Source organism: Capsicum annuum, chromosome 9 (genome assembly GCF_002878395.1).
Source record: "Capsicum annuum cultivar UCD-10X-F1 chromosome 9, UCD10Xv1.1, whole genome shotgun sequence".
Lineage (NCBI taxonomy): Eukaryota > Viridiplantae > Streptophyta > Magnoliopsida > Solanales > Solanaceae > Capsicum > Capsicum annuum.
The window spans coordinates 10,929,422-10,952,837 of NC_061119.1; the positions used below are offsets into that span (position 1 = coordinate 10,929,422).

General features: G+C 39.8%; 2 protein-coding genes across 2 annotated transcripts; one reads left to right on the forward strand and one right to left on the reverse strand.

The window, feature by feature from the left end:
• The first annotated feature begins 7,206 nt into the window (after positions 1–7,206).
• On the forward strand, positions 7,207–9,924 carry LOC107843041 (40S ribosomal protein S23). The gene is made up of 4 exons (XM_016687177.2): positions 7,207–7,437; positions 9,170–9,325; positions 9,416–9,542; positions 9,644–9,924. Exons 1-4 carry the CDS (start codon positions 7,433–7,435, stop codon positions 9,782–9,784), a joined length of 429 nt encoding a protein of 142 aa, XP_016542663.1. The 5' UTR covers positions 7,207–7,432; the 3' UTR covers positions 9,785–9,924.
• An 876-nt stretch (positions 9,925–10,800) lies between these two features.
• On the reverse strand, positions 10,801–23,198 carry LOC107843040. The gene is made up of 9 exons (XM_016687175.2): positions 22,898–23,198; positions 21,293–21,457; positions 20,967–21,206; positions 19,727–19,761; positions 19,515–19,646; positions 15,041–15,179; positions 14,212–14,870; positions 11,243–13,924; positions 10,801–11,058 (listed from the first exon to the last, which is right to left on the reverse strand). Exons 1-8 carry the CDS (start codon positions 23,016–23,018, stop codon positions 11,270–11,272), a joined length of 4,146 nt encoding a protein of 1,381 aa, XP_016542661.2. The 5' UTR covers positions 23,019–23,198; the 3' UTR covers positions 10,801–11,058; positions 11,243–11,269.
• Positions 23,199–23,416: the final 218 nt, after the last annotated feature.

A 23,416-nucleotide genomic window follows, 5' to 3' on the forward strand; every position in this document is an offset into this window, starting at 1 on the left:
TATTGATGAACCACTTACGTAAGGTGAATTTCTCTCTTTAGAAAAGAACCCTCTAGGGAATGACCGACATCAACCACACCACTAACACGGTATCACCACCAACTAAACCACCTGACTCGTCCCTTGGACTCCGACATGGAAGATATACTCCTCTGAAACAATAGTTCAAAGATGTTCTCTCTGACAAAAAAACAAATGTAAATAGCAGTTACTATGAAATGGAACCCTCTCAGCCGCCTTCAACAGATAACACAAATGACTCCATCCTCCTCACAGAAGTGGAGAAGGCGATAATTTATCAACCATGGAGTCGATCTATCATTATAAAACTGCATGGGAAAAAAATCTCACACCAGTATCTTAAATCGAAACTAATTGAACTCTGGCAACTAGAAGAGCCTCTAAATCTGATAGATCTAGGCTATGACTTCTTCATAGCAAAATTCAATAACCCAGAGAGCACGAATAATGCTTTGCATGGAGGGCCATGGTTTATCCTCGAAAGTTTTCTCACAGTTCAATGTCGGGAACCAAGTTTCACCATACCCCACAAAGCTCGACAATCATTCATTCAGCGATCTGGGCTCGCCTATCCCAATTACTCACTGAGTTCTATAACCAGATAATTTTGGAGAAGATCGACAGGAAACTGGGGACACTTATGAAGATCGACACTTGCATGTTGGTGACCTTGAGGGGGCGTTATGTTAGTATATGCATACAGATACCCATGAACGCCCTCATAAAGAAATCGATTGATCACAATCGACCATCATAGGCAGGAAGTGGTTTATGAAGGTGGAGGTACAATGTGCACGATCTGTGGATGGTTGGGTCATACAACTAGAAATGGCATCATCAAACCCCCCAATCCGCCAATAACCCATCCAACTATGGTAGCTACCGAAGAAGCCGCAAAACCAGCACAGGAGGACGGCTAGAAAATCACCCCCATTAGAAGATGAAGGGCACCGGAGAAAGGTAAAGCATCATACACCGGAGCCCTAGGCAAGTTTTTAACTCAAATGCCCAAGCAAGTGAAGTTCTTCGATCCCCATACGTGTACATTCCTCTCTTCTTTTGTTTTAGCATCTTTCTTGACTAATAAATTGAGAAAGAGGAGATCTAATAACCAGAGTCCCACCGAACCTCTGAAGCATGTCTAAGACCCTCATCCTTCAGCTGTAAATATCTTCACGGGGTCCACTGACCTTGCCCCTCCCCAAGAAAAGTTGACCATCCCACGTGCCATGTGTAGTGTATTAGTCAACACTACTCAGATGATGGGCCCACTAAAAACCCCTCGTCTAATCCCCCCTCTCTCCTGGGATAAGCACCCCATCCCATTAATCAAAGATGGAAAGCAAGCTCTTCATCTCCCAAGGAGACACTCCATCAATCAAAAAGAATAACATTTACTCCTCATCAATGGACATGACGGTGGAGGTCACGTCCATTAACTCCCCTAACACCAACAAAAATGTTACTTTAAGTAGGAATACTAGTGTTAACCAGCAAAACTTCCCCCAAACTGTTGGTTCACTCTAAGTCCCCAAAAGCAATGGACAATACCAACCCCAACCACCCTTGTTCCTGGTGTCATCCCTACTCCCACCGAAATATGTACCAAAATCCTGGCTGGAGATTTACCTCCACAACTTTTCAATCACCATGAAATCGATGGTGAGCAACCAGCCTGTTGTAACTATCATTCAAGATCCCTCTTACTTGGAATGTTGATAAAGAAAAGGATAAGCCATACAGTCCTGAGCATGAAAAACCAAACTTGGGTCCAGGCCATGCTATTGGGCTAAGCTCAAAGGAATGTACACCAAATGTCATCTCAAGACTACAATGCCCTGACAACCCAAGCCTTTCTCAACCTTTCATTCTTCGCCACTCAACTCTCCACACCCCTCCTGGTGAGCCTATAATTCATACCATGGGCAACACAAGGTCCCCTTTCCTATCCAACGAGCACAACTTTTGTAGAAAACCTAGAATGGGTAGGAAACACTCCATTGGACTCACTAATCTAATGCAACAAAGAACTGGAGAAAATGTTAGAAAACTTTGTGGAACCAAAGGTACAAGTATCAATACTAGAAAAAATCTTTCTGAAGGAATTCAAAAATTATTAGAGAATCTATTATAGTATTTTATCCACAGAACCTGAAGAAATGCTCACTATCACTGAGGAACAAGAGGGAAAAAACTCCCTCATCAGTGAAACTGGAAGCCCTGTAACTCATGAAATCCCCAACCAGCTTAAGGAAAAGAAACAAAATAGAACCACCCTCATCCAATCAATCCTCCATGATGAACTTCATAATCTGGAATGTTAAGGGTGCAAATAATGCTAACTTCAGGAGGAATTTTACCACTATGGTAAACCTCCACAAACATTCCATGTTGATCCTACTAGGAACCAAAATAACTGATAATAAAAGGATTACTGAGACCGTAGGCTTTGACCACCAGCTCTAATCTACAGTTAATGGCCAATCAGGGGGTATAATGATTATGTGGAAAGATGACACCCTCAATATTGAAGACATCTCCATTACCCCTCAGGGCATCTATGCTATGGTGAAGGTAAATTTATATGCCCATCTTATCTTCTTTCTGCTATTTATGTTAGCAATAAATTTAACATCTGAAGTAACATTTGGGATATCTTGATCAGCATGTCCCAATCCTACTCTGGAGACTGGTTTATTGGATGAGACTTCAATAAAGTCCTCCAAGCCCGACAAAATAAAGGTGGAAACAATATTAATAGTAAGAGAGCTGAGTTGCTGAGACAGTATTTTAATCAATGTAATATGATAGACCTAGGTTTCAAAGGCAGTAGTTTACTTGGACCAACAAGAAGTACAAGAATAGGCAGCATCTGATTTTAAAAAGACTAGATAGGTGTCTTGCTAATACCTCTTGGATTTCAAAGTACCCTGAAACCAGTGTCACCACCTACCTAGAACTAAGTCTGATCACTGCCCTCTCTTGATCAAACTCTCCTCCCATGGACCCAGAGGCCCAAGAATATTTATAATGGAACCTATGTGGTGTGGCCACTCTTTTTTTAAAAATATTATTAAGGGAGCTTTTACCTCTACCTCATCCCCCCTCCTAAGCTCTCTTCAGGAATTCCAAGTTATGGTCACTCACTAGAATATCTCTATCTTTGATAATACTTTTCAAAGAATGAAACATATCCTGGCCAGACTTGATAGAGTTCAAAAATCTCCCCACTACCCTAGTAGACACTTCCTACAAAACTTAAAGGAGGAACTTCTGCAATAATATAATGCTTTGCTTAAGCTGTAGAAGGAATTCTGGAAAGCCAAATCCAGAATATCCTGGCTTAGTGAAGAATACTAAATTATTTCATGCCTCCATCATCAACAGGGGGAGGAGTAATAAAATAAACTCCATCAAGAAGGAAGATGGAAACTAGCTTACCTCCCAAGCTAAAATCAAAGACCACATCACTTTCTTCTTTTTAAATCTCTATACTTCTAAGCATCTCACCTCTTCCCTTCTTCCTGAGGTCAACTTCACTCACCTTGGGCTCATCCTCAACCAATTGGCCAAGGATTCCCTTGAAGAGCCTGTTAGAGATTCATAAATCGTTCTAGCCTTAAAGTCATTCAAAACCCTCAGTACACCTGGACCTGATGGGGTCGACCCATCTTTCTTCTACAGATACCAAGACATAGTAGGGGAAAAAATCATCTCCTTCTGCAAAAGTACCTTTCATAGATGTAGGATGGACCTTGATATGAATAAAACTTTGTTGTGCCTGATCCCTAAGTCTACCCAGGACAACGAGATCAGAAACTTCAGACCAATTAGTCTTTGCAACACTAGCTATAAACTTGTAATGAAAATCATTGTACATAGGCTGAAACCCATCTATAATAGATTATTGAACCAATCCAAACTAGTTTCCTATCTAACGGAAGAGCTTTTAATAATGCCATCATTGTCCAAGAATCCATTACCCACTTATAAAAAGTTAAAGGAAGACAGGGCAACATAATCTTAAAAATTAGCCTAGAGTGGGCCTTTGATAGACTAGAATGGTCCTACATTAAAGAAACCCTCATCCTTTTCAACCTCTCCCACCAAGCTTGTCACCTTTAGCATATCTTGCATTTCTAACACTAGTATCTTTATTCTGATAAATGGAGATAATACCACCTATTTCTACCCCAGTAGAGGCATTAGACAAGAAGACCCCCTTTCACCCTATAGCTTCATCCTCTGAATGGAAAGGTTGTCCAAAACCATTAAGGAAAAAGTCAGGAACCATAATTGAAAGCCTATCTCTATCTCCAACAAGGACCCCAAAGTCTCTCATCTCTTTTTTGTAGATGACCGAACCCTTTCTCCAGAGCTACCCTAAAAAATAGCTATAACATTATGGAGATTCTGAGAGACTTTTGTACCCAGTTTGATCAAAAACTCAATCTCAATAAGTCCAAATGTGTCTTCTCTACAAACTGAAATATCACCATGCTAACTCTTTCTCCTAAATTCTCAATATCTAACCCAACACTCATTTTGGGAATTATCTGGGCTTCCCTATCCTCCACTCCAAACCAACCCATGTAGATTTTCAATTCACCATTGATAACATAAATAATAGGCTACCTGGTTAGAAAACTAAGATGCCTAATATGACTGGTAGGACTATCCTAGCCAAGGCACTCTGGGTAGCATTCCTTCACATGTCATGCAATACATGTTTTTACCCTAAAAAATCACTCACCTTATTGACCAAATCCAAAGAAATTTCCTCTGGGACACCACTACTGAAAAGAAGAAAATCTACTTCATCAACTGGGATATCATCACTTCCCAAAAAGAAGTATGGGGATTGGAAGTCAAAAAGAGCAACCTTAAAAATAAAGTCATGCTGGCCAGTCTGGCTTGGAGGATATACCACAATACCCAAGCCCTTTGGGCTAGAATCTTTTATCATAAATACTATAGAGCACTGAATAGAGAATAAAAAAAGATACTCCTTAAGAATATAGAGAAGCATCAGGGAGGGGTGGTCTACTTGCAACAACAATATCAAATGGATTATCCACAAGGGAAATAGGATAAACTTCTTCCATGATAAATGAATTCCAAATCGGGAATCCATTAGAAGACAACTCAAATTAGATAGCATCCTTACCAATGGAACTTGGAACCTTGATGCTCTCTTCATCACCCTCACACAAGACCTCTCATACATTATTCACAACTCTATTAACCCTCAAGTAGCATGCTTAATGATAGGCTCTATTGGGAGAGGACTGGTAACAGAGTATTCTCTATGAAAACTGCCTACTAAACAGTCTAAGAGAAGGAATAACAAGAGCAAAGCCAGATGGGTCTCAGCTTCAGTTGGATCTGGAAGTTGGAAGTCCCCAATAAAATTAAAACTATTATCTGGTTGTTCCAGCACAAGAGACTCCCCGCTAGTAAATTCTTGTACCATATTGGGATCAACAACAATCTTCAGTGATACTTTTGAGGCAACCATGAAGAAAACATAGACCACATTTTCTTTCACTATTCTAATGCCTCCTCTTTCTAGACAAAGTTGACTGGAAAAGCACGATAGTTTAGACCTTCAATTCTTCCAGCCTCAACAATGATAATTGGCTTGTCACCTGGACTAACATAAAAAACACCCCCTTCGATCAATGGCTCAACTGGGACAATGTCATCCCTTCGCCCTTTGGCGCATTTGATTGACTAGAAATGATAATTTTTTTCAACCAAAAGAAGGCCCCAATCGATGCCAATAAACCCATGTATCTAACAACTGAGTTCTTGTTCAAGGCAACTAAGACAAGGAACAGCCCCAGTGCTACCACCTATTTACATCTAAAATGGGAAAACCTCTAACATAGAACCTACACGCTAAACATAGATAGTTCCTATAAGGGGTACGGCAGAATAGGGGGGCTAGGTGGTGTCTTTAGGAACCACCCAGGAGCCTGGATTCTAGGATACACTAAAACCATCACCAATACTCCTCCCTGCAAGCTGAATTTCTTGCTATCCTTGAGGGGCTTAAACTAGTTGTGCACCACAATATTTACCCCTTGCAAATAGAAACAAAAGCTCAGGAAGCCATTAATATGTTTTCCAAGGACTGCCATATTTAGTAACATCATTGTTGAATACGGGTTGTTAACAGCTGAATGTTCCTAACCCCATGCACACTTGGAGGGAACAAAACAGGGTCACGGAAAGCCTAGCTAAAGGAGAAGGTGTAGGTACAACACCAATGGACCTACAAATTTTGTCAATTCTATCACTATGTGTGGCAATAGTTTTCGAGGCAGATAGTGTAGGAACTACTTTTGTTAGAAAAAAATGTGTAATAACTACTCTCAAGGGCAAGTTTTGGCCCTCCCTACTATTACCCGCCCCGGTTTGAACACTTTCATCCCTCCTTGATGAATGACTAATTATCTTTTTCACCAAAAAAAAGTACTCTCTTCATTTAATTTTATTTGAGCTGTTTTTTTGGTCTATTTCCAAAATAAATAATAATTTCTCTTTTTAGCAACTCTTTAATTTCAACTTTTCACATGACATGTTTAAGACCACAAAATTAAAAATGAATTTTTGGTTTATTTTTCATATCTTTAATTTAAGACAACAAGATCATAAAGTCTTTATTTATTATTTTAATCTCCGTATCAAGTTAAAACAGGTCAACTGATTTGAAACGGGAGAAGTATTAGATTCAAGTATAATTCACAAGGAAGCTATATTGAAAAAATAACAAAAACATATACCTTAACTTACCATATTTACACAAAACCTCACCCTTACAAAGTAATTGCAAAAATTTCAACTAATTATTTATCTTCTATAGATGTATTGGGAGCTAATTATGTATCTCGACAAACCCAAAATTCAAAAAAATATATCGAGAGCTAATTATGTATCTTTAAAAAGGAAAAAAAATGTATCTTCTTTGAATGTAATATGTATCTCGGCCGACCCAAAATTGAAATAAATGCATCGGAAGCTAAGTAAAAAATATATCTTCGTTGGATGCATAGCAAACTAATTATGTATTTTGATAGATTAGATATCAAAATTACTAGTAAATTATGTAAAATATTAAAATTTTCTGTAATTAAACTCCAAACTTTCAGGATTTATGTTGTCTGACCTAAAAATAATTTCACAAGGAGGCTATATTTGCAATACTTTAGGAACAAAGCAAATTACATTAGGCCCAAATATCAGATCCAAACAATTTTAGCAGCCCAAATTTAGCCTATCTTTCTACACATATATAGTCCCAAATTGCGCTTGCATTAAAAAGGGTTCTTTCTTACGGTTAGGGTTTTATTAGGCGGCTGATTCCTCAACCACAGTAAACTGCAGTAGTCCTCTTCAATCAGCAATCATGGGGTATGAATTTTATTGAACTAAATATTATTATCTTCGTTAACCATTTTTAAAAATCTGTTCTTTTTTTGTTAATTAAATTTGTAGTTCTTGATAATTAATTGTTTTTGTTATGTAGGAGTAAAATGTGTATCACACAAAAAAATGGATCTTTTTAAATTTGGGTGTGTGGGGTTAATGTTGATTGTTTGAAAAATGAAGGTTCGTGATAGTTAATTGTCTTGAAAAGAGTGATTTTGATGCACAAAATGAGGTAAATGTCTGTCAAGTTGTTGTGAGTGTGTGTGAGGAATTGAGAGTACAAAAAAATGGAACTTTTTTTAATTTGGGTGTGTGGGATTAATGTTGATTGTTTGAAAAATGTAGGTTCTTGGTAGTGTTAATTATCTTGAAAAGAGTGATTTTGTTGAGTTTCTGTGTGTGTGTGAGGGATTAAGATTATATGGTAGATAAGAGTAGGTAGTTGTAATTTGTATATGGCTAGAAAGATATGGACCTGAAATGCTGTGGATTCATACAGCTGATCTCGACTAATCGGGGATTCGGGTGTAGTTAATTGATTTGGTTGAACACCATGAGGTCTCGGGTTCAATATCCAACACTAGGTGATTTATTCCCATTTGTTCTAGCCTTGGTGGACAGAGTTACTGGTGGGAGGTGGCAGGTAACCCGTGTAATTAGTCGAGGTGCGCGCAAGCTGGCCCGGATTTGGAACGATATGGACCTGAAATGCAGTGGATTCATATAGTGGACCTTGACTAATCGGGGATTGAGGTGTAGTTAATTGATTGGGATATGGGAAATTTATGTAGTAGATCTTAGTGGTTGCTTGTTGGTGGATACCTAGAGGTGGTATAGTGGAGTCGTGCACAAAGGTAGCCTGTATATGAGACTCTTTTTCAAAATAAATACTACTAATAGGAGTGTGTCCTTACTAGTAGGGAGGAGGGCTTTGTGGGTGGTTGTGCCTGTAGACATAGTGTCATGCCTGTGTTTTGTAGTTTCTTGTTCGTGATTTTTGGTGTTGTTGGTGATTTCGGATAGACAGTTTATAATATTATATTAAAGGAGTGATTTTGATGCACAAAATGAGGTAAATGTCTATCAAGTTGCTGTGTATGTGAGGAATTAAGATTATATGGTAGATAGATAGAAGTAGGTAGTTGTAATTTGTAATTGCTGGAAACATATGGAGCTGAAATGCAGTGGATTCATATAGCTGACTTCGACTAAACAGGGATTGGGGTGTATTTAATTGATTGGGATATGGGAAATTTATGTATGATGGATCTTAGTGGTTGCGGGTTGGTGGATACCTACTGGTGGTATATAGTGGAGTTGTGCACAAAGGTAGCCAGTATATGAGACTTTCTTTAAAATAAATACTACTAAAATTTATGCACATGTATCTGCGAAAGAGCTCGTGGCAAGAATTTCGTGGTTTTCTTTTTGTTGTTTAATATGAATGTCCGTAAATTCTTGAAGAAAATTTACTTTAGGAGTATCTTATAGTTTGATCAGGATGCGTTAGTTGATAGAGATTCTATGTGCTTCTTGAGTGAGAGGATTGAATTCTAAGCTACTAGTGTTTCTCGGATCTGGGGCTACAAAAACTTATTCAATTCTGATATAGTTTCATATGATTTGTTATCCAAATATTGGGAAACATTCTTGGTCGGAAGCTTAGGTATAGAGTGTTTCTGCTAAACAACTCCTGGCATTGGTAAAATTGCAGGAAGACACGTGGAATGGGAGCCGGACGCAAGCTGAAGTCCCACCGCAGAAGACAAAGGTGGGCTGACAAGTCCTACAAGAAGTCCCATCTTGGTAACGAATGGAAGAAGCCATTTGCTGGATCTTCCCATGCAAAAGGCATTGTGCTTGAGAAGATGTAGGTTCATCATTACTCCATTTTTCCTGCTTATGTTATCTTCAAATACGGAAGTCAGATCTCACCTGCCAAGTTGTTAATATGTTGCAGAGGTATTGAGGCTAAACAGCCAAACTCTGCTATTCGTAAATGTGCTAGGGTTCAACTCATCAAGAATGGGAAAAAGATTGCCGCTTTTGTCCCTAACGATGGTTGCTTGAACTACATTGAAGAAAATGTAAGTCTTACATTGCTTTCAAGTGTCTTTCATGCACTTACATGTGAAAGAGCGTTTTCATCTCTCCAGTGTGTACTGATTTCAAGTTTTTGATTTTGCAGGACGAAGTCTTGATTGCTGGATTTGGTCGTAAGGGTCACGCCGTGGGAGATATTCCTGGTGTTCGGTTCAAGGTGGTGAAAGTTTCTGGTGTCTCTCTTCTAGCTCTCTTCAAGGAGAAGAAGGAGAAGCCAAGATCCTAATTTACCTCATTTTTGCTAAAATACTCCCTGTCCCGCAATGAACTTTTAGCTGTATTTGAGTTATCACTTTGTCAACTGCTATTAATTAGACATTGTACTGGAATTTTGGTTCATTAATGTTGAGTTTGAATGTTACCTTAGTTTATCCAGTTCAGTAGAAGTTTATACAATAACATACTCTGGGAAAGTACAACTACATACAACAAACCTGGTGAGGGTAAGATTTATGCAGACGACCGACAACATAATACGAAGTGTATCCCCACGAAGTGAGGTCTGGGGAGGATAAAGTGTACGCAGTTCATACCACTATCTTTGATGAAGTAGAGAGGCTGTTTTTGATAGACCCTAGGCTTGATAGACCCTAGGCTTAAAAAGGAGTATTTTGGGTGTTAAGAGATAGAGGTTGTGGATAGATCCTTGGGTTAGATAAGGCAATTAGAGAGCAGTACAAGAGACTGAAGAAAGAACAATAATGACAACGAAATAAACAAGCACGGGCGATAACCAAAATCAAAGAACAAAAATGCTAATAATACTGGTAAGAAATCAGCTCCAAGTATGACCATCAAATCTATCTCACGTCGTCTGCTCTAATCGACAACCTCCAAACCCTCCAGTAATAATGAAGAATGATGAATATATCAATCACTTAAAATCTTATTGCTTCCTGACATAACTTTGCTCTGACGTGTTTAATCAGTAAAAGTATTTATTTGCCTTTGGTGTTTATAACTAAGCAATTGAACTACAAGAACCACAGTAAAATTTTGATATCTTATGCTTGATAACTGGAAAATATACAATCATTTAGTTTTGCTTTCCAGGAGGGAGCCAATGAGTAACAAACTAACAATATATGTGTCATAGAACTCTAAGCCTGGTTTAGCTTCTGGTAAAAACTGTTGCCAAAAATACTGCATTTATCAAACATCCCCAATGAGGGTAGGAAACATAAGCTTTCTGACAGCAATTTTATTAAAAATAAGGAAATGACAGCTTATCTATATTTGAAGTGGATAATGAGAAACTTCAAAAAGATAAATGCATCTATGAGATTGATTCAGAATCTTACATAGAAAAACGTCAAGGTTTTACATTCAGGTAATACATAAATCAGTACTTGGACAGACATTTGTTCTAAAAAAACCTTGATCTTAGCTCAACGCGCAAGAATCATATGCATCGACATAAGCCTTCATCAAGTGTGCTATACAGATGTGATGCCTTTACCACCCGCGGAAACTAGCCTTGTTCTTGAAGCCTAACAATCTCTGAACGTCAAAATTTTCGCACAATTAGCACATCAATGCATCATTATAAGAAGCAAAACAGGTTAAAGATTCAGGTTTTCAGAAAAGTTGCACTACATTTGGGAGAAAAGAGGGTCTTTTCATGAAAAAGATGGCACTTCTAGGTCTATTAGTCATAATATCAGGATAGAAACACATCTTTTACCTTGCAATGAACCATGCTAGGCTATCCTCATAAATTGTTGTTCTCTTTATGATCGATTTGCATAGAAGGCAAATCTAAATCAGTCTTCTCAACTGCCTGGGCAGCTCCTTCACAAAAATCAAGACAACCACCAGAAGAATTCTTGACAGCAAAGGGCATCCTTCTAACTGCTACCTCAGGTGTATTTAGTGACAAATAGGCCAATTTGTTCATTAGTGATTCAACCTTATTGCTAAATGGGGTTATGCTGACTTCTTCTACCAGATTGTTTAGTTGGTCCACTTGATTTGCGCACACATTTTTCTTTGCATTTGTTTTCTCAGGAGTATTGAAATCATCCTTGACATCTACTCTACCTTCACCTCCTGTTTGGCACTGTGGCATTGTTTCAGCACCCCTGAAAGTTGATTCGTATTCTCTCTCAACATGATCAATCTTGGTATGTCCGAAGTCACTGTTTACATCATCCTCCAGGTTCATCTCATTCATCTGGTTAGGCACGTCCAAATCTGTTTGACATCGTCTAATGTTTTCACTAATAGTAACCCCAACAGCCTTGATGTCGATATTCTCAATAGCATCCAGGTCCATTTCATTCTCCATATTCTCAGTAGTATCATCCAGTTTCATTTCATACTCCATATTCTCAGTAGTATCCAAGTTCATTTCATTCTCCATAACAACTTGTTTTTGACTCCTAATTGCAGCCAAACCAGCAGCCATATCATTATTCAAAACACATTGATGTTCCTTCTCAATCGCAACCAAACCATCACCTGGAACATCTTCAACTGTATCAGGTCCTTCAGCGACAAAGTCCTTATTGTTCAAAGAACTTGCTACTGTTTGGCTTTCGCTCTTAATGATAACTGTACCATTGTTCCCAATGACTTGGTTCTCACTCTTCATTGCAATCAAACCACCATCCGCAACGTGCTCAACTGTGTCAGGTTCATCGGCCTCAATTTCCTCTATTCTTTTGTGTTCACACTTAATCACATCTGTATCATTGTTCACAATGACTGGGGTTTCACTCTTAATTGCAACCAAACCATCACCTGCGGCATGTTCAACTGTGTCAGGTTCATCAGCCACAACTTCCTCCATTTTTTGGTGTTCACTTTTGATCACATTTGTATCATTCTCCACAATTACTTCATTTTCACCTGCAATGTGTTCAACGGTGTTAGGTTCATCGGCCACTTCCACTAGTCTTTGGTGATCACTCTCTATCCCATTTGTATTATTCTTCACGATGACTTCATTTTCACTTTTAAACACAACCAAACCATCATGTTGGTGTTCAATTGCAGCACAACCTTCAGCCACAACTTCCTCATTGCTCAAAGCACTTTCTATGCTTTCGCTTTCACTCTTAAATAGAACTATATCATTCTTCACAATGACTTCATTTTCACTCTTTACTGCAACCGAAGCATCACCTGCTACGTGTTCAACTGCTACAGGCCCTTCCGCAACAACTTCCTCATTGTTCAGAGAGTTTGCTATTACTTGGTTTTCACTCTTAATGTCATGAGCATCATTGTTCAAAATGACTTGGTTTTCAATCTTAATTGCAACCAAACCATCATCTGCAACATGTTCAACTGTATCAGGTCCTTCAGCTACAACTTTCTCATTGTTCAGAATACTTGTTATACCTTGGTTTTCACTCCTGGCTGCAACCAAACTAGCATCTGCAACATGTTCAACTGCATCAGGTCCTTCAGGCACAACTTCCTTATTGTTCAAAGCACTTGCTAAGCCTTGGTTTTCACTCTTAGTTGCAACCAAAGAAGTAACCAAACCGGCACTCTGGATATGTTCAAATGGATCAGGTTCTTCAGCCAGAACATCCACATTTTTCGAAGTATTTATTCCGGTTATTTCATCATGAACTCCAAGAGATACTTCAGAAATAAGACTAACATCACTTGGACCAACAGTGTGATTATCTGAAACATTTGACTTCTCATTGTTCAATATACTTGATATACCTTGGTTTTCACTCTTGGCTGCAACCAAACTAGCATCTGCAACATGTTCAACTGCATCAGGTCCTTCAGGCACAACTTCCTTATTGTTCAAAGCACTTGCTAAGCCGTGGTTTTCACCCTTAGTTGCAACCAAAGAAGTAACCGAACCGGCACTATGGATATGTTCAAATGGATCAGGTTCTTCAACCAGAACATCCATATTTTTCGAAGTATTTATTCCGGTTATTTCATCATGAACTCCAAGAGATACTTCAGAAATAAGACTAACATCACTTGGACCACCAGTGTGATTATCTGAAACATTTGACTTGTCTAAAGAAGATACAGGAGAGAGGTGCTTCAGAGTTTCAGGCTTCCTGTTTGCCCTAAGAGGAACTCTTACACTCTTAGCTTTCGTGCTTGAGTTTCCTTTTGGGCTACAGATGGTAACTTGAGTTTTGGGCAGTGCAGTAGCTGAAATGGATTGAGCGCCAGAGTGATCATCTGAAATACTTGACTTGTCTGAAGAAGATAAAGGAGAGAGGTGCTTGAGAGTTTCAGGCTTTCTGATTGCCCTAACTGGAACTTTTACACTCTTAGCTTTAGTGTTTGAGTTTACTTTTGGACTACAGATGGTAGTTTCAGTCTTGGACAGTGCAGTGGACGAATTGGCATAAGTACCATTAGGAGTGCGGACTGCTTTCACCTGCATAACAAAGAATTTTAACATAAAAAAATTTTGAAGTACAGCAATTCAAGATCTGAAGATTATTACAAGTAATGTAAGATAGTTTCGTGAAGCTGTTAATCAAGGCCAGATAATGGCCTGGACAGGTTGAAAGTTCTCCACTTGGTAATCTTTATTCCCTAACAAAGAAAATCAATAGACTTATAATGATCTTATCATCATTATACTAGATGCTGGCAGCACGTAAATCATTTCTACTAGAAGGACATGAAAATAGATCCATATAGAAAGAACACTAAACTGACCCCATCAAAGTAACCCATCTTCGGGGATGGCATGCGCAATCCTGTTGGTTTCATCATAGAGGCTGGACGAGAAACTGTGCCTGCTTGCTTTAAACTTTCTCTAGGTATAGTTGTACCCCTAATTTCAGGCTTATCTGACGTCTGATCACTTAAATGATTCTTCAGATCCAAAGTTGAGGTGTCACTATCAAATGATCTGCAGGAGCTGGTGTCAAAGCTAGTCCTTAACTTGCTTGACCTTTGGTTGATGGTGGCAGAAGATGATGAAGATACTGAAGACCACTCACTAATAGAACTAGCAGGCGATATGCTTGCATTGATCTTAGAAGCCATCAGATAAGCTGAGACAGCAGAATTCTCAGAGGGTAGTTTACTCTTCACTCCAGCTTTTGAAGGGGTTTTGAGTTTTGCACTTGCAGAAGGTTGAGCAATAGGTTTGCTGGTATCAACCTGTCTCCTCGCTACAGGAATTGAAGATTTAACTGTCTTGTCAGATGAAGTACTTCCAGAACTATCACTTGAAGATCTTTTTGAATGCATTTTCATTGCAGGTGAAGATCCCACAGAAGATGGCTTCATCGACACAGAAGGTTTGGGCAACACCCTACTAGCTTTATTTAAGACAGGTGCTTTTGGTGTCTGAGCCCCTCTAACAGAAGCTGCAATTTCCCATTAAACTATCAAGATCAGAAAAGATGTTTAAGAAATTGTTACCAACCATAAATTCACAGGATAGACAACCTAACTACTTTTTATGGACTGAAGACAGCTTTTACTCATCCTTTACTTAGACATTAATCTAAATTTAACAAATTCTCGTACCACTTACCTGTATTGCTTTTCATGCTGTCATTATCTGTTTTGACTCGTGTGATATCCAAAGAAGCCCTTTTGGATGGAGGAGGTTGCAACTTTGTGCTAATCTTTGGAGGCTTTAGTGCTGCTCCACTTGTAGTTCTACTGATAGACTTCATTAAACAACATAAAACAATGTCAGTAAAATATCAAAACTCCCAATCTTTTCAACAAATGAGAGAAATAACATCTACTCAGCCTTTTTGACCAATGCTTTAAAAGCCTACAGCTAGCAGACTCAATAAAAAGGAAATTTAAATAGGTGTGATGATACTTTCGATTCTTACTATATTACTTTATATCAAATAACGCTCCTCTCTATCTCTTCCTAAATAACGTTCCTTTCAATGTCCGGCGAAGCGAACGCCGACGTCGAAACACCACCAGCGACAGGTAAGTACACTTCCTTCTCTCCCCCGCTCTCGTGGTCTCCCTCTCCCTCTCCCCACTGCCAGCAGATTGGAAAAGGACGCAGGTTGATTGCTGCTTGTCCGCGATTGGCCCCGGCGAACTGTTTCGTTGGTCGTGGGTGGTAAAAGAGGCAGATCTAGATAAGCAGGTGGGGGTCTTCATCAGTTCAGGCGACCATTGACCAGATTGGAGTCGGTGCCATTCCGGGGACTTTCCGGCGAAGTGTTTCCGGCAATCAACCCAGTTACTAGGATCCAGCACAACCAGCAAGAGCTGAGTACTGGATCTACGTCCCCGGTGACTTCTATCCTTGAACTCTATTTTTTTCGCATAATTTCCCGTAGTTTCGTTACCTATAATTTGTGTGGGTTATTCTGACTATGATTTGGGTTTTTTTTTAGTTCCTGTTTGCTCTTAAACTTTGGTTAGTCGGTGTGCTTTGCGGGTGTCTCTATTGCTTTTGCTGTTTTTGAACTTTTGTTGTATCTATTGAGTAGTGGCTGGGGTGGGTAATGGTGGAATAGGGTCATGTCCTGGGATCCTGGGGGCCTGAGGGTGGGGTTGGCTTCGGGTGAGGGGTTAAACTTGAGACGCAGAGGGCAAGGTGTTAGGGGAGGAGATTCGAGAGATGATAGATTGAGGGTTGGGTCGTGGAACATAGGGACCTTCAGGGTAAGTCGATAGAGCTAGTAAAGATCCTTAGGAAGAGAAGGATCCAAATTGCGTGTGTTCAGGAGACCAAATGGGTAGGCACTAAGGCTAGGGACATGGATGGGTACAAGTTGTGGTACTCAGGTAGTGAGAGGCGTAGGAATGGGGTAGGTATCTTAGTAGATGAAAAGCTTAGGGAGCAGGCAGTTGAGGTTATGATAGGGTGATGACTATTAAGTTGGTCATTGGGGGGCTTACGGTGCACGTCTGTAGTGCTTATGTGCCACAGGTGGGCCTGGACGAGGAGGAGAAGAGGAGATTTTGGGAGGTTTTGGACAAAGTGATTCGGGGCGTGCCTAGTCCGGAGAAGATTCTCATATGAGGGGACTTCAACGGGCACATCAGGTCTTTGCCGATGGGGTACGATGATGTGCATGGAGGCTTTGGTTTTGGGGATAGGAATGACGAGGGAGCTGCCTTTTTGGATTTTGCGAGGGCCTTTGGGTTGGTGGTAGTTAATTCCACCTTTCCGAAGAAGGAGGAACATCTGATTACTTTCTGTAGTAGGGTTGCCAAGACCCAGATTGACCTTTTGCTGCTTAGGAAGAGCGATAGAGTTTTGTGCAAGGATTGTAAGGTCATTCCGAATGAGAATCTTACGACCCAACATAGACTCCTGGTGATGGATTTGGTTTTCAAGATGCGCAAGAAGAGGAGGGGTGGGGAGGGTCGTCCTAGAGTTAGATGGGGTGACCTGACTCCGGCAAGGGCCTTGGAGATAGGGACGAAGTTGGTAGAGATGGGGGCTTGGGGGGCTCGGGGGGATGTGGATAGTATGTGGGAGAGGGCCGCTGGGTGTATCAAGGAAACTGCTAGAGAGGTCCTGGGTGTCTCGAAGGGCAGGCCTGGCCAGCACCGAGAGGATTGGTGGTGGAATGAAGAAGTGAAGAAGAAGGTGGAGACGAAGAAGGCGGCTTACGTGAAGTTGGCTGAGAGTAAGGATGAAGAGGAGAAACGGGTGAGCAGGGAGGAGTACAAGGTAGCTAAGAAAGAGGCTAAGTTAGCAGTTACGGCTGCTAAGTCAGCAGCTTTTGAGAGACTGTATTTGGGATTAGAGGAAAGAGGTGGGGAAAAGAAGTTGTTTAGGCTTGCCAAGTCTAGGGAGCATAAGGGACGGGATTTGGACCAAGTGAAGTGCATTAAGGGGGAGAATGATAGAGTTTTGGTGGAGGACGCTCTAATTTAGAAAAGATGCCAGTCGTATTTCCATAAGCTCTTGAACGATAAGGGGGACCGAGGTATTATGTTAGGAGAGCTGGAGCACACTGAGGAGTCTCATGATTTTGGATATTGTCGGCGTTTTAAGGTGGAGGAAGTCTGTGAGGCTATTCGCAAGATGCGGAGGGGCAGGGCTACAGGGCCTGATGAGATTCCGTTGGATTTTTGGAAGTTTGCTAGCGGTGCACGGTTGAGGTGGCTAACCCATTTGTTTAACAATATCTTCAAATCTGCTAAGATGCCCGAGGCGTGGAGATGGAGCACGATGATTCCTGTATAAAAACAAAGGTGACATTCAGAGTTGCAACAATTACCGTGGTATTAAGTTGTTGAGTCACATGATGAAGATTTGGGAGAGGGTAGTGGAGCGGAGATTGAGGAAGTTAGTTCATATTTCAGAGAATCAATTTGGTTTTATGACTGGTCGCTCGACGACTGAGGCAATTCACCTTGTGCAGAGGCTGGTTGAGCAGTATAGAGAGAGGAAGACGGATCTCCACATGGTGTTTATTGACCTGGAAAAGGCGTATGACAAGGTCCCTAGGGAGGTTCTGTGGAGTGGCGTACATCCGTTCGATTAAGGACATGTACGAGGGGGTGAAGAGTCGGGTAAGGACCGCGGGAGGAGATTCTGAGCATTTTCCGGTCTTGACAGGGCTGCATCAGGGATCGACTCTTAGCCCATTCTTATTCACCTTGGTGATGGATGTGTTGACGAGGAATATACAAAGGGAGGTCCCTTGGTGTTTGCTTTTTGCGGATGATGTAGCTTTGATTGATGAGTCGCGCCGAGGTATTAATGAGAAGTTGGAGGTTTGGAGATAGACCCTCGAATCTAAAGGATTTAGGTTGAGTAGGACCAAGACAGAGTACTTGAAGTGCAAGTTTAGCGACTCGAGGAGAGAGGACGAAGAGATAGTGCAATTGGAGTCGCAGGTGGTTTGTAAGAGGGATAGTTTTAAGTATCTTGGGTCTATGATCTAGGGGAATGGAGAGATTGATGAGGATGTTTCTCATCGTATTGGGGCAAGTTGGATGAAATGGAGGCTCGCCTCGGGACTTTTATGTGATAAAAAGGTGTCTCTCAAACTTAAAGGTAAATTCTATAAAGCTGCGGTCCGGCCGGCCATGTTGTATGGAGCGGAGTGTTGGCCTGTTAAGATTTCTCACGTCTAAAAGTTAAAGGTGGCAAAAATGAGAATGTTACGTTGGATGTGTGGCTATACGAGGGCTGGCAGAGTAAGGAATGACATTATTCGGGAAAAGGTGGGTGTGGCTTCGGTGGAGGATAAGATGAGGGAAGTGAGGTTGAGATTGTTTGATCATGTAATGAGGAGGGGCACAGATGTCCCAGTTCATAGGTGCGAGAGGTTGGCCTTAGAGGGTTTCAAAAGGGATAGGGGTAAACCGAGGAAATATTGGAAAGGCGTGATTAGAAGTGACATGGAGCAGTTGCAGCTTACTGAGGACATGACCCACGATAGGAAAGTTTGGAGAAAGAGTATTAAGGTAGAGGGCTAAGTAAGGTGGTCGAGCCATAGTCGGCAAATAGGAGAGGTTGGCGTAGCTTGGGTGATAGGTCTAGGTTTGGGGGAGGGGAGCCCTTGATTTGTTAATGTACTTCATTTGTGTGGATGTTATTGCTTTGTTATTTTATCATGTGCCCTCAGTCGGTTAATTTACTTCTTTTTTTTTTTTTTGGTCTATGGTCCACTGTCTTGAGCCGGGGGTCTATCGGAAACAGCCTCTCTACTTCTTCGGGGGTAGTGGTACGGACTGCGTACATCTTACTCTCCCCAGACCCCACAAATTTATGGGAATATACTGGGTTTGTTGTTGTTGTGATGATACTTTCTTTAAATATTAGAAATTTCTTCAAACTGGATATAGAAATGAAAATATGAGGAAAAAACAGCATTTCTAAACCTAACAGACGATCCATACTGTAAGGAATTTGTTAATTGAAATGGAAATTAGGAAGCATCATAACAAACATCCAAATATCAGTACAGCTCACAGCTGCAATTTGTTCATCAGTAAATCAGCATCAGAATGACTGCAGAGAGCATATAGGTAAAGAAATGAAACTTCAAAGACAAATTGCATGCCTGTGTGACTTGTGCCTTATCGTGGTTCAAACCTTTACCCAATCTTTGTATTCCTGTAATCTGCTTCGGCTGACTTTTTGGTATCCCAGCTTGTGCTCCAATGATTCTTTTTGGAGCAAGTTTTGGCTTCATCTGGCATTTGAGAATATAGACGTTGAGAACTATAGGAAAGTGACTAAGATATTCAGGTGTCATCTAAAAATTAAACTTACCTTATCTTTTGAAGCAAGGTCCACTTTCTTTGCAGCTGTAAAAAAGTTGAACATTAGATAGGAATAACTTGATAGAAATATGCATATCTTTATGATGATTGAAACTCCAGCCCTCGAAAGAAATTTGCTCTCTGACCCTATAGGAAGTAACCCCCGCTCACATTCCCACTCCCAAATACACATGCATCCTCCAGTCCCATTGAGAAAAATGGGGAAAAAATTAAAACAAAAAAAGATAACATTAAGATGGGAAACTAATACTTGACACGTTCTTAACTATTTCTATGGTATCCTTTGAGTTGCATGAAGAAACATCCAACAAACTCATGTACTTTCTTTCCAACCTCCAGGCACAATCCATTTGAAATAAATCAAACAACTAACAATAATACATGTAGCAGCTTCGTGACAATAAACAGGTTTATAGTTGAAACCTTTTACATATTGCATAAGTTCACATTCCAATTTGCATGGAGGCCAATTGATCTCCTTCGAAGAAGCTAAACCCAAAACTCTCCTTCTAAACCAACTCCGCATCTCAGGAAGCTCGGGCATTTATGCCTATGTGGTCTTGAAAACAAAGTACTCATTTGTTCCATTAACCCATTAACATCCTGCTCACATATAAAGACTTCTTCCACAAATAGTACTAGCTAATAACACATTTTGCTTTGTCTAAGTCATGACTATACTATTCCAGAATGACAAGCTCATAAATGTGTCAGGGGTATATCACTAGTTTATATTCTGTGAGATATGTGATTCTGTAAAATGGTAGCTGGACAAAAGGTTGTTAAGGCTATGACATGTCGTGACTTGTGACAGAGGTGAACTCCACTAGTAGGCGGCTTTCTTCGGAGAATAGATAAGGATGTATGACATCACTAGATGATCATTGACTGCTGAAGAATCGGATCAAAGTCCTTTGGATGCAATGCACTGCAGAGATGCATGCTGGTAATATGGAAAAAGTGAATATCTTACTGAAGTTATTCTATTACAAGAATTTGAAGGAAGACGCATAGATGCACAATTTCATGGTTGGCACTGAAGAGATAGGGAAAGGGGGAAAAGATGTGTGTGTGTGGGGCGGGGGGGGGCATGATTGAAACAGGACATTCACAAAAGTAAAGGGAAGTATCACACTGAGGTATTTTTTTTTCCCTTCATGCAATATGTATAATGACAGCAGTTCCTTAAACTTGAATTATGTAAAACAACTAGTATCCTATTAACTTACAAGAATTAGCTCCATTATCTGTCTTTACAGATACATCCCCACTAGTTGGAATGGTCACCTTCCGGATTGAAGCTCTTACATCTCCAAATAACTCAGCTTCAAAATGTTCTAGTGTCAAGTTATCACTTTCCAGCGTGGAGATTGAATCAACTGATTGTCGCACATCCTCCTCAATCATAGGTAAAGTTTGTTTATCACCTCCCTTCATTATGCTGGACAACTCATCGGCATCAAGCACACCTGAATATGTTGTTAGTAAGCTTGAGTCTGCAGTAGAGGATTAGATTAATCAACCCCCCTTAATAGGAACTATAGGCAAAAGTTACCTGCATCTGTAAAGAAAGCACTATCCCAAGCTAAACTTTTGCGTAAATTGACCTTTCCTTTTCTTCTGGCCTTCTCAGGTTCCTTTGACTCATGTAGCTGAGAGAACTGCTCATCATTGTTACCTTTACAAGCCATGCCCATTTCCTCTTGAATATTAGTAGCTCCTGAAAAAAACCAAGACTCTAGCCTCAGTCGAATTTGCTAAACAGCACAAAACAAAAATAATTCACACAATGTACCATGTCACGTATGCAGATGCTTGGTACGATGTCTGAACTCAGATGAAACAGAGAAATGGAATACAGCAGCATAAACAAAATAAAGTGCTTCTAGCTCTTATACATTGTCATAAAAAACAAGGAGACTGAAAAAGATCCACCCTTTGAGGCTTTAGATGAGAAAGTTTAGCCACTCTAAATCTCCATCAGAAAGCAATAACGCTAGCTATTCTTTAAATTCTTACAATTACAGAGTTCCTTATACTTGCCAACTCACACTAGCAACAGGTTCCATGTAACTATGTCCACCAAAACTAGCACAAATGGGAAGAAATCACCCAATGTTTTTCTCTCTAATGTGATTTGAACGTGAGAACTCAACAGCAACAACAACAACATACCCAGTGTATTCCCACATAGTGGGGTCTGGGGAGGTAAACTGTACGTAGTCCATACCACTACCTCCAAAGAAGTAGAGAGGTTGTTTCCGATAGACCCCTGGCTCAGGACAAAAGGGTGCTAATATTCATTTCATCGACCGCTATGTCACATCCTTGGGTGCTAATATTACATACATTCTTTCAAATGAAATCACATTAAACAAACAACGGGGCGAGAAAAAACTCAATTTTTTGCCAGATCTTGTTAATAAAAAAACTACTTAAAGTATACAAAATTCAGAACTGATGAATTGAATTCATTAAAAACCCAAAGGGTACAATGTGACAGCAACAATAACAACAGACCCATTGTAATCCCGCAAGTGGCTTACCCCTACCCTCCCGCAAGTGGCTTACCCTGTGAAGGTAGAGAGACTGTTTCTGATAAACCCTCAACAAGCTAATTTCATTTTTTCCAGATCTTGTAAAAAAGACTATCTTTTTTTCTTTTTTTTTTTAAATTCAACAGTTTCAAGACACTGTGGTCTATCGAAATCAGCCTCTCTAATATAAAAATCAGGTCTGCACAAAACTAACAACTAAAATCAAGATTACCCAGAAATTACAGCATCAATAACAACATACCCAATGTAATCCCACAAGTGGCGGCTACTGAGGGTGATGTAGTGATGTATACACAGCCTTACCCCTTACCCTGTGAAGGTACAAAGACAGTTTCCGATAAACCCTCAACAAGCTAATTCCATTTTTTCCAGATCTTGTCAAAAAAACTATCTTTTTTTTTTTTTTAATTCAACATACACTACCCTTCGCAGAACCCACTAGTAGAATTACACCGCGCATGCAGATGGTAAATAAGATTCACTAAAAGACGAATCAGATAGTAAAAATTAGGTCTGCACAAAACTCACACTGAAATCAAGATCACCCAGAAATGAAAAATTACCAATAAAATAAAATAAAAAATTAATAAAAGAGCAAGAACCTGAAGAAGGGTAATCATCAAGATTCCAAGAAGGAATAGGGGAAGATGAATTTCCAATAAGATTATCATTTTCCGATGAGATATCAATTAAACTAAACTCATCATTTACTTCAACATCCATCACTTACTGAAGCCCAAAAGTTTCGAAATCCAAGCTAACAATTATCGTATCGGAATTCGATTTTTGAAATTTAATGGCTCTAACAAAGATAAAGTGCGATGATAGAAAGGAAAAAAAAAAAAAAAAGGAGCGCTATAGAGAAAAAGGGGAATATTTTTTTTGAATTGGTGAAGAGGCGGTTTTTCAAAGATTTGGGGATATTAAAAATGAAATTTAATATGTTTGCTGGCCGTTTGGGCCTAGTGTACAAGTGAATAATTTTGATAAAACAATTACTTCATTATATCGCAAACAATATAAATCCCCATAGTTTAAAGTTTTAATTATAAAATTTTTTGATATTTTACATAATTATTAAAAATTCTAATTTTATGTCTGTCGAGAAACATAATTAGCTA

Coding starts and splice junctions, on each gene's coding strand:
- LOC107843040 (XM_016687175.2), bottom strand. CDS start 23,018: ATGGATGTTGAAGTAAATGATGAGTTTAGTTTAATTGATATCTCATCG. Junction 21,458..22,897: donor TGATGATTACCCTTCTTCAG/GTTCTTGCTCTT, acceptor GGTTTTTTTCAG/GAGCTACTAATATTCAAGAG. Junction 13,925..14,211: donor AGATGGGTTACTTTGATGGG/GTCAGTTTAGTG, acceptor TTTGTTATGCAG/GTGAAAGCAGTCCGCACTCC.
- LOC107843041 (XM_016687177.2), top strand. Junction 9,326..9,415: donor GGCATTGTGCTTGAGAAGAT/GTAGGTTCATCA, acceptor AATATGTTGCAG/AGGTATTGAGGCTAAACAGC. Junction 9,543..9,643: donor TGAACTACATTGAAGAAAAT/GTAAGTCTTACA, acceptor TTGATTTTGCAG/GACGAAGTCTTGATTGCTGG.